This window comes from Chenopodium quinoa, unplaced genomic scaffold, assembly GCF_001683475.1.
Source record: "Chenopodium quinoa cultivar QQ74 unplaced genomic scaffold, ASM168347v1, whole genome shotgun sequence".
NCBI lineage: Eukaryota > Viridiplantae > Streptophyta > Magnoliopsida > Caryophyllales > Amaranthaceae > Chenopodium > Chenopodium quinoa.
The window spans coordinates 2459108-2473747 of record NW_018742484.1 but is presented as its reverse complement, the minus strand read 5'-3'; the positions used below and the strand labels follow the sequence as shown (position 1 = coordinate 2473747).

Here is a 14640-nt window from a genome sequence, read left to right as displayed (position 1 = left end):
TTTTTTTATGTAGGGTTTAGGCCCAACGTTAGACTTAAAGTTTTGTATTTTTTCAAATAAAATATTACTAAATATATATTTATCTAATTAACTTTGTGATATTCGCTTGCTTACTATTTGAATTTTTAATTATAAAAGGAATTATTAACTTTGTTTCTCATATTTAGATAAAATTTGTAATATAAAAAGATAGTATTTTATTTCACAAAGTTTCATATGTGGCTGGTCACACCATGTGGTCGGAATTACTTGGTCAGGAGTTACTTAGTTGATCAAGGGTTACTCAATCGATCAAAGGTTATTTGGACGGTCAGGGGTTACTCGGTTAGTGTGTGGGTTTGTCTCAGCTGGCCACACGATATGGCCAGCCACACAAAAAACGCGCTAATTTTATTTTTATAATTAGTTAAAAATTTTGATCTAAAATAAATTGCAATTTTTTTTTTCATTGGATAAAATATAACTATATGATGCTCTAAAATTAATCTTACGTGGCATAATCTTATTGTAGCATTTTAAAATTATTAATCTTACGTGGCGTTTTCTTTATTATAATCCTACATAGCGCTTTTAAAAAACTAATCTTACGTGGCATAATCCGATTGTAGCGTTTTAAAAATATTAATTCTAAGTGACGCTCTAATAACTCGGGAAAAAACTCCCCTTTATATATATATATGTGTGTGTGTGTGTATATATATATCCGATTGTAGTGTATATATATATATATATATATATATGTGTGTGTGTGTGTGTGTGTATATATGTGTGTGTGTGTGTATGTGTGTGTATATATATATACACACACACACACACACACACATATATATATATATACATATATATATATATATATATATATATATATATATATATATACACACATATATATACACACACATATATATATATATATATATATATACATACATATATACATACATATATATATATATATGTATATATGTATATATATATACATATATATTAGATTTCCCATGAAGTAGAGCATAAGTTAATAGTCACAATTCACGATTAATTTTTATACTTTATCACGTCCTCTTACATGAGAGTCATTGAATAAACTTTGAAATGTGGATTCAATATGAGCCTTCCCATACTCATTAGTGCTTAAAAGGAGGAATGAATGATATTTGGATTTATGATCTTTTTTGTCACATTGACTAATAGTACATATGTATCATATCAAAGGACCAACTCAATAAAAAACTTAAGCTAATAGTTGAAGCTCACAATTGGTTTTTATACTCTATTACTGACAAAAATCCAAAATCTACCACTTCTTAGAAAATTGCTTCTTCTTATGTTTTTTGATGTTAAGCACAATTCCAACTTAAAGCATGCACAATTTTTCCTACCTTAAATCAATGACATTTACTACATGCCAATTAAAAAAAATTACTAGTTGAGCAGCTTCTCAAAAGTGAGGGACCCTTTTCTTTTACAAGATCTTCATACTCAAGAACCCTAACACCTTAAGATTGCTTCAAAACTCCATTTGTAACCTTGCCTTTCCTAAAGGTCTCACTTAATAACTTTTACACTAGGTCAAGGTCACTTTTTTTTTTCCTCCCACATACTTTCATTCAAAAAATCATGGTCTAGAAATCCGCTAATATTTTACCAAAATTTTATAGAGTGGTCCTTGCTAACTTTTCTTCATTATTCATATGAATAAGTGACATGATTGTAAATCCAATTACAATATCCTCTATTCGCCCCCCACAAAATCTTGTTTCTCTCTAAATGTTCGTCCCACGGAAAAAAATATTTTGGTTTCTCCCTTGATTTGAGCTCAGTAGCTCACTTAATATTTTAATATTATGTTTTTCATTCATCTTCTCTTTACTCCCTTATTGCATGATGGTCCCCCCTATTTGAAAAAACAATAAACAATACTCAAAACCTTTTTTTTTTTTCTCTATAACTTACACTTAACAAAATCATGTGTCTAGGAGAAGTAGGATTTCTTTGTGAGATAGAGGGAGTAATTTATAGCTTACTTCGTTTATCAAAAATTGTAATGTGAAATGAATTTCTACCTAAAAAGAAAAAAATGGGCTTTAGGGTAAAGAATGATGGGCAGATTAGGCCACATACCTCATATTGTGAATAATGGGCCTCGGCCCAAATTTATGAAGCCCCATTATTTTTCCAAACTCCGTTGTTGCTTATCAAGAAAAATCATGCCAAAGTGTTGTCTTCGCCGTGACAACCTCCAGCAACAGTCAAATCAGAGGTTTATCATGCTGATTTCTGGTAATTTTTCTGTTTTTTGGCTTTAATTTAACTCGAAACTTTACTGTTTTTTTTTTTTTTTTTAGTGAAAGCTTGAAACTTTACTATGACTTTGTTATTGTAGTTTACAATGTTAGATTTTGGGAAATTAATATTTAGATATTATGTTGTTTGATTGATTTCTGTTAAATAATAATTGGAAAAATAGTTTAGGAATTGAAATATGCAATCTAGAATCTTTGAGTTGCAATTCAAGTTTAGCATTTTGTTGAACTAATGAAGAGTTAATCATGTTTTTGTGAGAGAATTTATTTTTCATATTGCTGATAAATTCATATTTTGTATGTTAATTCAAATGTCTGTTTTGGTAACCCTATATACCCCATTTATGCCATGTTCAATTTATTATTATTTTTATTTAATGATTTATTTTGGATTCTGAATTTGGCTATTTAAGCAAGATGGTTGAGAAAAATTATGGTGGTAGATTTCTGTTATTGAAAAAAAAATCGATTATTTGAATTTTTCTGCTGAATTTGTTTTTTGCAGGGCTCTTTTTTGTTTTAGGTTGATTAAAAGTACATCCTAAGTTAAGTTGGATGGGTTCAGTGGAAGTGTAGTGTGATTATTGTTATTGAAGACATGAAACTGTCACTTATTCTAAATTTTTTGCTGCTTTTCAATCTTATTGATTTGTGTTGTTTCTTTCTTTTCAATCTTGTGATCTGTTGGAGGATTTAAGTCGGGGTTGTGTATCTTCCGGTAGTCTCAATGTCACCAGATAGGGGAAAATGGAATTAGCAAGTTTAAGAGACGCCCTAGTGCAGGATCGTGCAAGGTTCCCTTTTTACATCCAGAATATAGGCATAAATTGGTTTTAGACGGGAATGGAATTGGGTCGGCCTATATTTTTGATGATGTAAATTCAGAGGTTGGATTTATTATTGAGAATTTGTTGTTTTCGGATACTGTCTGTATGCCTCTCTCCCAAGTCTGTACATTATTGAACAAGTGTTTGACAGTGAACCAAACAAAGCAAATCCATGCTCAACTTATTGTCAACAGTCTTTGTGATCTTGAGAATGAACTGGTTTGCCGACTAGCTACATCTCTCCTCAACTTTACTCCAGCTATTGTTCGTTATGTCCAAACCATCCTCCACCAGCTGCCACATCCCGATTGCTTTTCTTGGTCTTGCGTTATACGTTCTTTGGCTCAACATGGGCAATTCAAAGAGGCATTCTTCCTTCATGTTCAAATGCAAAAATTGGGATTGCGTCCTAGTACATATTCAACTTCATCTTCTTTGAGATCATGTGCTCGAATTCCTTATAAGGTTGGAGGCGTATGCATTCATGCACAGGTTCACAAATATGAAATCCTTCAGAGTGTCTATGCGCAAACAGCTCTTCTGGACTTTTATGCTAAACTGGGTGATATGAAGGCAGCCAAGAAGGTCTTTGATGAGATAGACCAGAAGAATGTGGTTTCTTGGAATTCGCTGTTAGCAGGGTATTTGAAATATGACCTGTCGATGGCAGAACAGTTGTTTGACAAAATGCCTCTCAAAGATATTGTTTCTTGGAACTCAATGCTTTCAGGCTATGCGAGGGCAGGGAATATGGATAAGGCATCTCTCTTATTCCAGCAGATGCTTGATAGAAATTTAGCCTCCTGGAATGCAATGATAAGTGGGTATGTGGAATGTGGGAATATGGATATGGCACGGAAGTTTTTTGATGATATGCCTCGAAGAAACAATATTTCTTGGATAAGTATCATTTCTGGTTACTCAAAATGCGGGGATGTTGATGCTGCTCAGGACCTTTTTAACCATATGCCAAATAAAGATGTGCTTTCTTTCAATTCCATGATTGCTTGCTATGCTCAGAATAGCCGACCAAAGGAAGCAATCCATTTGTTCAATGACATCCTAGAGAGAAAGTTGATTGATCAACCTGACAAGATGACTTTGGCTAGTGTTATATCCGCTTGTTCACAGTTAGGGGATTTGAATTATGGTTCTTGGATAGAGTCATATATGAGAAGACTCGGCATTGAAGTGGATGATCATCTGGCTACAGCACTAGTAGACTTGTATGCCAAGTGCGGAAGTATTGACAAAGCTTATGAGTTATTCCATGGCCTTGCTAAGAAAGACCTAGTTGCTTATACTGCTATGATAGTAGGATGTGGGATAAATGGCAAGTCTCATGATGCTATTAGATTATTTGAAGAGATGTTAAATGTCAATATTTCACCAAATTCAGTCACGTTTACAGGGATTTTGACTGCTTATAACCACGCTGGTCTCATTGAAGAAGGCTATCAGTGCTTTAATTTGATGAGTAAGTTCGGGGTGATGCCTTCGGCTGATCATTATGGAATCATGGTTGACCTCCTGGGAAGGGCTGGAAGGTTAAAAGAAGCATATGAACTAATCAAGAGCATGCCAATTCCACCTCATTCTGGAGTTTGGGGGGCCTTACTTCTTGCTTGCAGATTACACAACAATGTTGAGCTTGCAGAGATTGCAGCACAACACTGCTTCAATTTAGAATCCGATAAAGCTGGCTATACCTCGCTTCTTGCCAATGTTTATGCATTGAATGATCGGTGGGATGATGTTAATAAAATGAAGAAGAATTTGAAGCGTATAGGGTCAGCAAGGATTCCTGGTTCTAGTTGGCTATAAATTAGCATCCTCCTTCAAAGTATGAAATTGTTAATTTGCAATGAGGAACATTCTTATGCAGATTTTTGTGACAGTGGAGTATTCTTCAGGTATGTAACAATTTAAAGCACATCTTGAGGCTTGATTATAGTAACCCTAACATAATGTGTTACTTAATACTGTACTGTTATTTCATGACACCATATTGAGTACTGTTGACCCCCCATCTTTGTGTTATGTACTTGTGTAATTTGGAGAGGAGACAAAAATAAATAATCACCTTTTAAGCCTAAGTAATTACTCATGCCATTGCCAATTGGTTTTGGGATGGATACCAAACCTCAATCGGGCAGATTAGTGATGCAACTATTGTCCTCTTTATGGCGCCTAGAGCCCATACCCCATTTAAAAATGTTCTTGACCATTTTACAGTCATATGAACAATATTTTGCAGAATTGATAGGGCATTCATTTGTTACATGACCAGCCAAATTCAATACTGCCTCAGTCTTAGTAATTGGTAGATATCTGTCATTAGGCAGTGATTAGTGTACCTAACTGCATCGCGATTGGCAGTCTGTTTTATATTAAAAGAAAACAGAAGTAGTGTTTTACACTTGGCCACTGATTTTGTTTTCCTGGTACAGTCTTCATTAAAATGCCCTGGAAAATAGATCTTATAAATATGTATATACTTGCTCACATCACAGCTTCTGGTGTGATAGGTTATAAATACTTAAATGCAAATAATCAATTATATGTCTTTGCTATGAGGTGGTGATATCACTGGAAGATTACTCAAGGATTAATTTCTTCCCCTTACCACTTTGCTGATGTTTAATTGTTGCTTTCGATGATAAGCTTTGAGAGAGACTTGTCATTTGGCTTATATAAATTATAATGACTTTCTGGAGCTGTCTACAGCTTGATCCTTCTTTAAGGTTTGGAGATAGCGGATTTGGACAGTGGAACTTTTAAATAATCCTAGGTTGGTTTAGATTAAGTTAATAACCCTTTCGTCTCTATGTAATACGGAGTACTCTGTTTCCCTTGTTAGACTATACAAGTATACATAAATGTCAAAATTTATACTTTGACATAACTTCGTGATGAATTATTTTAAGGTATAATAGGGAGATAAATACTCCTTACTATAGGTGATATGCTTCTTTGATTACAAAAATCAATTGTGGCCTATTATACGTTGAGGCTGAGGATCGAAGGTTGTGAACTGGTTTGTTGACTAGAACACAAATTAGTTCAATAATTGCTACTCGAACAAAGGTCACACTTCCTCTTTCTATCAACCAAACAACTCTGAAATTTTCTAATATCTATGAAGTATCATTCCCACCTTAAGTTTGGAGTTCGAATCTTGTCAACTGAGGATGATTAAGGTTGAGATATACTTATATTTCCTCCCTACTCTCAAGTACTTGGCCCGTAAATTGTGAACCAAAAAAACCGTGAGGTTTGAACTGTGGTTAGAGATTTAGAGTTGTTCTCCTTGCTACTTCGTTTTTTTTTTTATTTATTTATTTATTTTTTAAGGTGAGGATCTACGCAACTTTGCACCAAAATCTCTAAAAACCAGTGTTGATCTAAAGCATTGGCTGAGGAAATTACGCAGAAGTTACACAATTCCAGCACCTGGTTGTACTTTGAGAGATAAATCAGTAATGCTACTATTTGAAGGAGAGTTGGAACTCTAGGAGCTAGTCCCCATTAATATCCTATATTAGCATTTCTTGTTAATATAGTGACGTTTTGGAAAATAAAAGCACTTCTCTCCCCCCCCCCCTCCCATGGCCTTACCAACCATCCCCTCCCATGGCCACTATTCCTTCTCTCTCCTCCCCTCCCATGGCCTTGCCGACCATCCGACCACCATCGCGAGTCTAAACCAGCCGGCCAACCAAACAAAAGACACCCTAGTAGGACATGTGTAAAGTGGGCCCATACTAACCCCTTAGAGAAAGGGTGGTGCTTGCTGAGGTACGACGGTCGTCTAGTGGGCCTAATGGCTGTGCAGTGGTCGATTGGTGGTGGTAGTGGTCGATTGGTGGTGGTAGTGGCCGTGCGATGGTGTTAGTGGTGATGCGGTAGTCAGAAGGTGGTGCCAGTGGTGGTTCAGTGGTGATAGAGGAGAGAAAAAGGGGGGGGGGGGGTTTGCTTAAGAATTTGCCAAAAAATCCTTAATATTAACAAGTTATGTTGATATTGGATATTAACTTGTAATTTCTCGAACTGTACATATTGAAGTTAATATAAAAGAGAATTGACTACGTTAGAAAGGTAAAGATAATTTGGATATATGAGGCTAAAGTGAATATGCAAAAACGTGTAGCTCTACTAGATAAAACTCAACAAAGAAATATGAAGTACTCCGTAAGATTATTTCCATGTATGCACACAGGAAATACTCATAATTCATTAATTCATCGACTCCAACCTTTTATACTACGTAAATAGAGCTTTAATATTGTTGTAGTAGTTTTTCGTATGGATAAGTTAGTTGTACAAAAACATGAAAAGCAAAGTGTTGCGTATCACGTATATTTATTTTTCACTCTTATCGGTAAGAGCAAAGTCTTATGTTATGGTACACAAATCCATGGGTTTGGTGCAATCTCTGGGGCTAGAATTGTTGCTTTTAGGGGGGCAAATTGATTTTTCAAACAAATCTACACATGATTTAGAAGTCGTAGCATCCCAAGTTTCTTTTGGGATCATCGTTTCAACTCTAAAGATTTCGGTTGCCCAACAATTTGTCACCATATTCTTCTTAGCATATCGTGCGACTAAAATATATTTCTGTTCTTATTCTCCACGGAATTTCCTCCCTTTAAATTTGCGTTGTTCATACCAATTTTCTATTTTCCATGCAACCCCCATACTTTGCCACATATACTCCATATAATATAAAATTAAATATTTGTCTATATAATCAATTACTTCGTATTTATTTTTATGCTTAAATTATATCATGATAATGTTAATTACCTTTTTTTTGAACTCTTAAGAATAATGTACGGATAAAAATATTTGTTTACATACTTTCCCCCATTAATATTATCAAATATTGAAAAAGCTCTCCAAACATGGCTAGCTATGACGAGCATACTGCACACGTTAGCCAACCCAGTAAAATAAAAATCAAACACCCTACCTCTTTGGTCATAAGATTCACATATTTGATCAACTTGTTTTAATTGATTTGAAGAAAAAATAAAATAGCTCAAATAAATATTAATAAATTTAGATAAAAATAGTACAAATAAATATTACTTCCTCCGTTCTTCTTTACTTGACCGGTTTCTTTTATCATGCTTACCAATACATAAATAGTGCAAAGTAAAATTATAGCGAGAGAGAACAGAAATTGCACACACCGGCCTTTTTTTCAAGGGAAGACACCACAATTAATGTACAGTATTCTTATCCATATTTATAAGTTGAGTAAAGCAATAACTTGAGAAGCGTAATAAGAGGAAGTTAGACCATTTATGCCTTCTAGGAAAAACAGAGCTTATTTTTGTGGAAACATAACCCCATTTCCAAGCAATCCAAACCATTAGATTTTAGCCTTTTTACCCAACATTTTTCACACCATTTTCTCTCTCCTCAATCCCCAATATAAATCAAAAACTAAAAAACCAACCAAACTGTCAACTTAAGCAACTTCCTCCTTCTTTCTTCTCCAAAGTCCAACTTTGTTACCCCTTAAATCTTTTCTTTCATTATCATGTCACCCGATACAACCACAAATGATCTCCGTCATCGCGGCCCTCCATCGGGCCGTGATCTCCGTATCCCTCAACGGATACTCTCGTCTCCGTCATCATCGTCGTCGCCGAAGAAGCCGAAACAGTCAAGGCAGTCCCCTAAGCCTACGAAAGTAATGAGCAAATGTTATTCGGAGCCTCTGATATTTAAGGGTGTTGGTGACGGTGATAGTGTTGTTGATGATAGCCGGAGTTTTGATTCCGGCGAAAGTGGGTGGTTGACGCGGTTTCATACGTTGGATGATGTATTGTCTGGTACTTCTGACGCAATTGACTCTCCTTTGTACCGAATTAATGCGGTATGTACACCTGCTTTGTTTTCTCTGTTTTTCAAAAAAAAAAAAAAAAAAAAAATATTGTTTGAAATTTAATGCATTCATTTTTACTTATTTTTTAACCTAATTGTGTTATTGTTATGATTTTTATTTTTGAACAAATTGTTAAACTTTAAGAGATAATTATGCGTGGTTTCAAAAAAAAAAAAAAAAAAAAGAGATAATTATGCAAATTAAATTAAAAAAATGTTCCTTCAAAAAAAAAAAAAAAAAAAGTACGGTTCATTTTTGGGTATGGAATTTGAGTTAGGCAACAATCTTTTTATGGAAAAAATGAAGTTTGATAAAAAAGAAAGAGGAATGGGGTTGCTTTGACTTTCCATTTCTTGAAATTGTGTGTTTTTTACACAAATTATTAACCTACCAGTCTACCACTGAATTGACAAGTAATGTTTCCATGATCATGAATTAGTGATATAGACGGAATTTGATTATGATCGAATTCTACCTCGAGACTTTACTAAATTATGGTAGCTACTCTGTAGTTGACTTGCACGTTTTTTAGGAGATGTAACCGTGAAGGATACTTGTGAAATCACCCAGATAGAAGTTTTGATTTCATAATTACAATTGTTGCAGCCCTCTGTTAGGCTACGCATGTTTACTTAGTGATGAAGAATTCCTTTCTTTTTGGTTGAAGAATCTGTCTTCTTTTTCTTTTTTTTTTTTTTTCTTTTTCTTTTTTTCCCTTTTTACATTGTGTACTAGAGCACTTCACCTCTATCTTTTAACATGGGGTTCAATGACTCACAAACATATTCATCATGTACTATGTACTCATAAGACCTTGTACTCCATATTCAATTTTCTTAATGATCAGTTAGTGTGAGTCGTATGCTTGTTAATTAAGCAACTATGGAAATACTTAAATACATACTAATGACAAATTTTAAATTTGTAATATTGGTATATTAAACTGACAAGTAGTAGTGTATTGACTGATTGACATTTCAAGTAACTAATATACGGATTCTAAATACAAGTAGTTAGTTTGGTGAATAGATATAATATGGTATATAGATGGGTGATGGGTGACTGGTGAGCGTACGTAACAGTTGATAAAGACTGAATTGAAATCAGTCTTGTGAGCTTCTCTTTAATGTTACAGTTGCAATATGTATTTATCCTTGTATTCTTTGAGTATGCAAACAATGAAACAATATGTTTTGATGTTTTGAATGCATAATTTTTAAGAGAAATCAAAATTTGGGTGTAATGGCTGTGTAGGCGTATGAGAAAGATGCGAAGGTGTTGATTACAGTGACCGTGGAAGGAAGTCCAGGACCGATTAGGACCCTGATTAAATTGGGGACTAGTGTGGAGGATACTATCAAGCTGGTTGTTCAAAAATACGGAGAAGAAGGCCGAGCTCCTCGTCTTGATAAGGATTCTGTTTCCTTTGATTTGCATGTTTCCTACTTCAGCCTCCAAAGTAAGTTCCCTTTTGATTTCCTAGAATCCTTTAATGTAAAACTTGTTACTGCTCTTATAATATGCTCTGATACTGCATACGAATACCTGAGGTCCGTGACTGATGGTTGCTGGATTTTTAGTAATAAACTGTCTTGTACTTGCATACTCGGTTTGCTGTAAAACTAATTTTGTATTAGTCTGACAAATAAATATTATCTGAACTGAGAAAATTGAATTCAGCAGTATTTGTACTGCCAACTTTTGCACAAGGCTGAAAAGACTGAATCACTATTTACTCATGATTAAGTAATCTAGTAATATGGTGGTTATAGGTTTGGAAAGATCAGATGCAATTGGGGATGCAGGAAGCAGAACCTTTTATCTTCGAAAGAACAACAAGTGTCGTGAAGGAAATTTTGCAGAAGTTGCAACTACAACTCTTAGTGATTCAGACATGCAGTATGACGATGGCAACAGAAGCATGCTTTCTCCGACTAAACAGCTAGGACCGCCTATGGGGGGTTTCCCACCCTTTATTGCACAAAGAATGAACAAATTTGAGCGAAGATTGCTTAGGTTGCTCAAGATATTGGGCTGCCTTGATTCGAAATAATCTAAATACCTGAAACAAGTCATGAATATCATACGAAGCACAGTATAAGTAAAGATAAGTGCTTAGAGGATACGGTGAAAATATATCTATACATGCTTTTGATTCTCCCGCATTTTAGTAAGGGAATACACAGCTTAAGGCACATTGGTAACACTCATCACGGAATACTGCTGCTATTGATCAAATTATTTTAAATCACGCAAAGTTATTTGGCTTGATCATTCAATTGTATCCGAGCTGAGGGAAAACCGTCAGGATGCAGCCAAAAAAAAGAGTAACTGTGAATACAAGAATTGTGGATAGTTGCAGCTTGCAGATGTAGTTTGTAAAAGTTGGAGTACTAGAATATTGGAATATATAATGCAGCTCATTTGATGACTTCCATATGAAAATGAGTATTGTAATTTGCATTACATACATACTGATGCAATTGTTATGGACTAAACTCTGTACATAATATTTTAAATACTACATGTGAGTGTGTGTGTGTATGTGTGTGTGTTTTTGTTATATTCTCTTCCCCCTCCCTACATTGAGAAAGGGAAAAAAAACATGTGTAATTTGTTTGTACTTAGGATTTTTTTTTTCTTCAATGTAAGTACGTATATTAGTATATATAACATCGATCTACATGCGTAGAATTTGCAATTTTATATTGGTTGTTATTCTGTAAATTGTCTAATTCTTGAAATTAAGGATAAGACATAATAGTACTCAAAAACTCCACCAAAGCAAGTTGTATACTTGTATGAATTAGGTCACAACAGTACACCACCACCACAAATGATATTACTTTCGGTATGTATCATATTAAGAAACTCAACTATACACGATTATAGTCTTAAAGAGCATTATATACCTTAAAATAAATAGACAATGTGAACTTTTTTCTAAATTGTCTTTAAATATCGACTAGAGAATATGTTACAACTTACAAGTTTATAGCCACAAATTTTTATAAAGTGGTACTAGTGTGAATAGTGTCAACCATCTCCCCCCCCCCCCCCTTTTCGTTTTTCAATGAAGTGTTTTGTTCATACTCGTAAAAGTAAAAGTTGCACCATACGTAGCATCACATACAACTATACAAGTAGAAACATCCAAAAAACAAGATTTAATCGGACAATTGATTCAAATCCAAAAAAACAAGATTTAATCAGGTAATTGATTGCCGAATGGAAATTTACCAATTGCCAAAACAAAAGGGATATCATTTTCATACCTTCTATTCATCCGTTTTCTTTCATGTGACGTATGATTTGTCACAAGTTGTTTCGACACAACAACATTATATTCATCATCATATTTTTTGAATTATTTTATAAGAGATAAATATAAATAAAGCCAGTGATCATTTAGAAGAGAGTTGCTTGGTTCTACCAGCCTCCAGTAGACACATAAACGTATGGATACAAAATATCAGAAATGAGTAGATGGCCCTTCATGGGCATTTGAGCTAATTACGTATAGGTATATTGGTTACCTTAGTTGAACTAAATTAATAAATAACAAGTGAATGGTTCTCTTGATTTATGTTGAACACACAATTCCTATGTTTATGAGTCATATTTTGTCCTCCGCAAATATCAAACACCAATATATGTCTATTGTATAGTTTACCCTACTATATCTCGAACACTTTAAAATACATTAGTCATATAATTTTTGTTTTTAACCTTAACACGGACTTATCTTCAGATACTCGACTATTAAATATTTGTAGTCTTGTTTACGATCTAATGACTCATTTTGTTAGTTGCAATTGTGAGTATTGATTTGTCCTATATTAAAAAAGAAAGTAAAGGACTTTCAATTTACAATCTAAAGGGGCTACTCCTCCCATTATCAAGTGGTTTAATTTTAAGATGGAACCTTGCTTTGGGCTCTGGTTTGTGGGCTTCTGAATTTCTTTACCTTGTTTCTCCCTCATTTGTTATATCACATTAATCAGAGCTAGGTTTGATCGCACCATCTTTTAAGGGCATCGTCTGTGTTAGGCCTTATGGCGATAAGGCTCGTCTATGAGTGTCATCTTGCCTTATAGCTGGGCTCTGTAGGTTCTTGGTGCGTTTATGTTCAAGGGGGAGTGTATAGGCTCGCATTTGAGGGGAAGATTGTTAAGTACAAGTGTGAGTATTGTTTATCCCATATTGAAAAAGAAAACAAAGGGATCGGATTTCGGTTTATAATTCAAGTGTGCTACTCATATTGCTACAAATTTTTACCTACACCCCCACCCTCCGTGCGTGCCCCGCCCCCTCCGCTTTTCATTTATGAATTTGCTGTAAATTTTTATAAAATGTTCATTTCTATATTGGTAAATGTTCATTTTTGTATCATTAGATATTCATTTTTACAACGAGTTTTTTTTGTTCAATTAATATATTTTCTTAATTGTATTTTTAGAATTTTCTATAAATAAAAATGAGAGCAAATTTATTTATAAAGAGTACTGCGTTCAAATCATCTCTATTATAAGAAGTATTGCATCACCAAATGTTCATTTTTGTTTATTTATGTTTCAACAGATGTTCCATTTTGTATCATCAAATGTTCATAACTTATATAGTAAGATGATGCAAATACATAAGTCTTATAATTAAATAAAACGTTGTTAAAAAATAAATATAAAATAAATTTAATTTAATTACAGTAATAACACATTTCTATAGTATTACATGTATGTAATTGTTTCATAAACATGAAAGTGAACCATTAAATCTTAAATGTACATATGTGTCTTGTTAAATGAACATTCTTTGTTACATTTGGTATAATAAAGTGTCTAGATATATTCTCCTTGCACCTCTTGTGTTTTTTTTAAGAAAAATATAATCTGAGCACTATATATATGTCGCCTTCGACTTCCTTACTTGATTATCCTGTACAATAAGAGATCAAGTTTTTTTTTAAAAAAAAAAATTAATAACAACCATGAACACATTCCAAATAAAAGTACGTGAAATCTAAGAATTCAAAATTGAACATTTACGATTGAATAACAATTATGAATATAGACGAAATGAACACACTACAAAGTAATAAAAATCTTTCAATATGAGAACGAATGAAAAAGTATAAAATCTGAATGAACATTTATTAACATATATCAAAATCCAAATGAATATCTATTATGTGTAAATGACCATTAATTAATAATTTAATATGTCAAAATACAACTTAATATATATTGATATTATATGTGGATGAAATACTATAAGATTATATTATATTTAAAATAGAATCATCAAAGGTCTATGATAAATGAACAATATGTGATTTATTTTTGAACATTTTTTAATATGTTTTATTTAAGGTAAGGAGAAATCTCTTACAAGTAGGGGGAAATTAGGGATCCCACTTACTTGGGGTGAGAATTGAACCCCTCTCACGGGGATGGAAGGAAGACCTCCAACTACTTGGCCAACCTTGATTCTCAAAAAATGCTTGATTAAAGATTTGAACCCCACGACCTTCGAGTATACTTATCAACCTTTTAACCATTGAACCACTTCCTTTTCTTAAATACAAAAAAAAAAAAAAAAAAAAGGCCCATTTCTC

The 14640-nt window shown here is 33.6% G+C and overlaps 2 protein-coding genes across 4 annotated transcripts; both read left to right on the top strand.

Moving 5' to 3' along the window:
* The first annotated feature begins 1752 nt into the window (after window positions 1–1752).
* Window positions 1753–5159, top strand: LOC110719376 (pentatricopeptide repeat-containing protein At4g22760-like). Of its 3 annotated transcripts, none has more exons than XM_021898299.1 (2): window positions 1753–2280; window positions 3002–5159. In XM_021898299.1, the coding sequence occupies exon 2, from the start codon at window positions 3236–3238 to the stop codon at window positions 4952–4954; it is 1719 nt and encodes a 572-aa protein (XP_021753991.1). In that variant the 5' UTR covers window positions 1753–2280; window positions 3002–3235; the 3' UTR covers window positions 4955–5159. The 3 variants fall into 3 exon arrangements, with proteins under 3 accessions (XP_021753991.1, XP_021753989.1, XP_021753990.1); XM_021898297.1 differs by having other exon boundaries at window positions 2994–5159; XM_021898298.1 differs by having other exon boundaries at window positions 2809–5159.
* A 3185-nt stretch (window positions 5160–8344) lies between these two features.
* Window positions 8345–11694, top strand: LOC110719375. The gene is made up of 3 exons (XM_021898296.1): window positions 8345–9017; window positions 10281–10485; window positions 10799–11694. The coding sequence occupies exons 1-3, from the start codon at window positions 8679–8681 to the stop codon at window positions 11077–11079; spliced, it is 825 nt and encodes a 274-aa protein (XP_021753988.1). The 5' UTR covers window positions 8345–8678; the 3' UTR covers window positions 11080–11694.
* Window positions 11695–14640: the final 2946 nt, after the last annotated feature.

What these genes read in the sequence shown, in the direction of transcription:
- LOC110719376 (XM_021898299.1), top strand. Translation starts at nt 3,236, where the DNA reads ATGCCTCTCTCCCAAGTCTGTACATTATTGAACAAGTGTTTGACAGTG.
- LOC110719375 (XM_021898296.1), top strand. Translation starts at nt 8,679, where the DNA reads ATGTCACCCGATACAACCACAAATGATCTCCGTCATCGCGGCCCTCCA. An exon ending in CTTTGTACCGAATTAATGCG is followed by an intron (nt 9,018 to 10,280) that starts GTATGTACACCT and finishes ATGGCTGTGTAG; the next exon opens with GCGTATGAGAAAGATGCGAA. An exon ending in TTCCTACTTCAGCCTCCAAA is followed by an intron (nt 10,486 to 10,798) that starts GTAAGTTCCCTT and finishes TGGTGGTTATAG; the next exon opens with GTTTGGAAAGATCAGATGCA.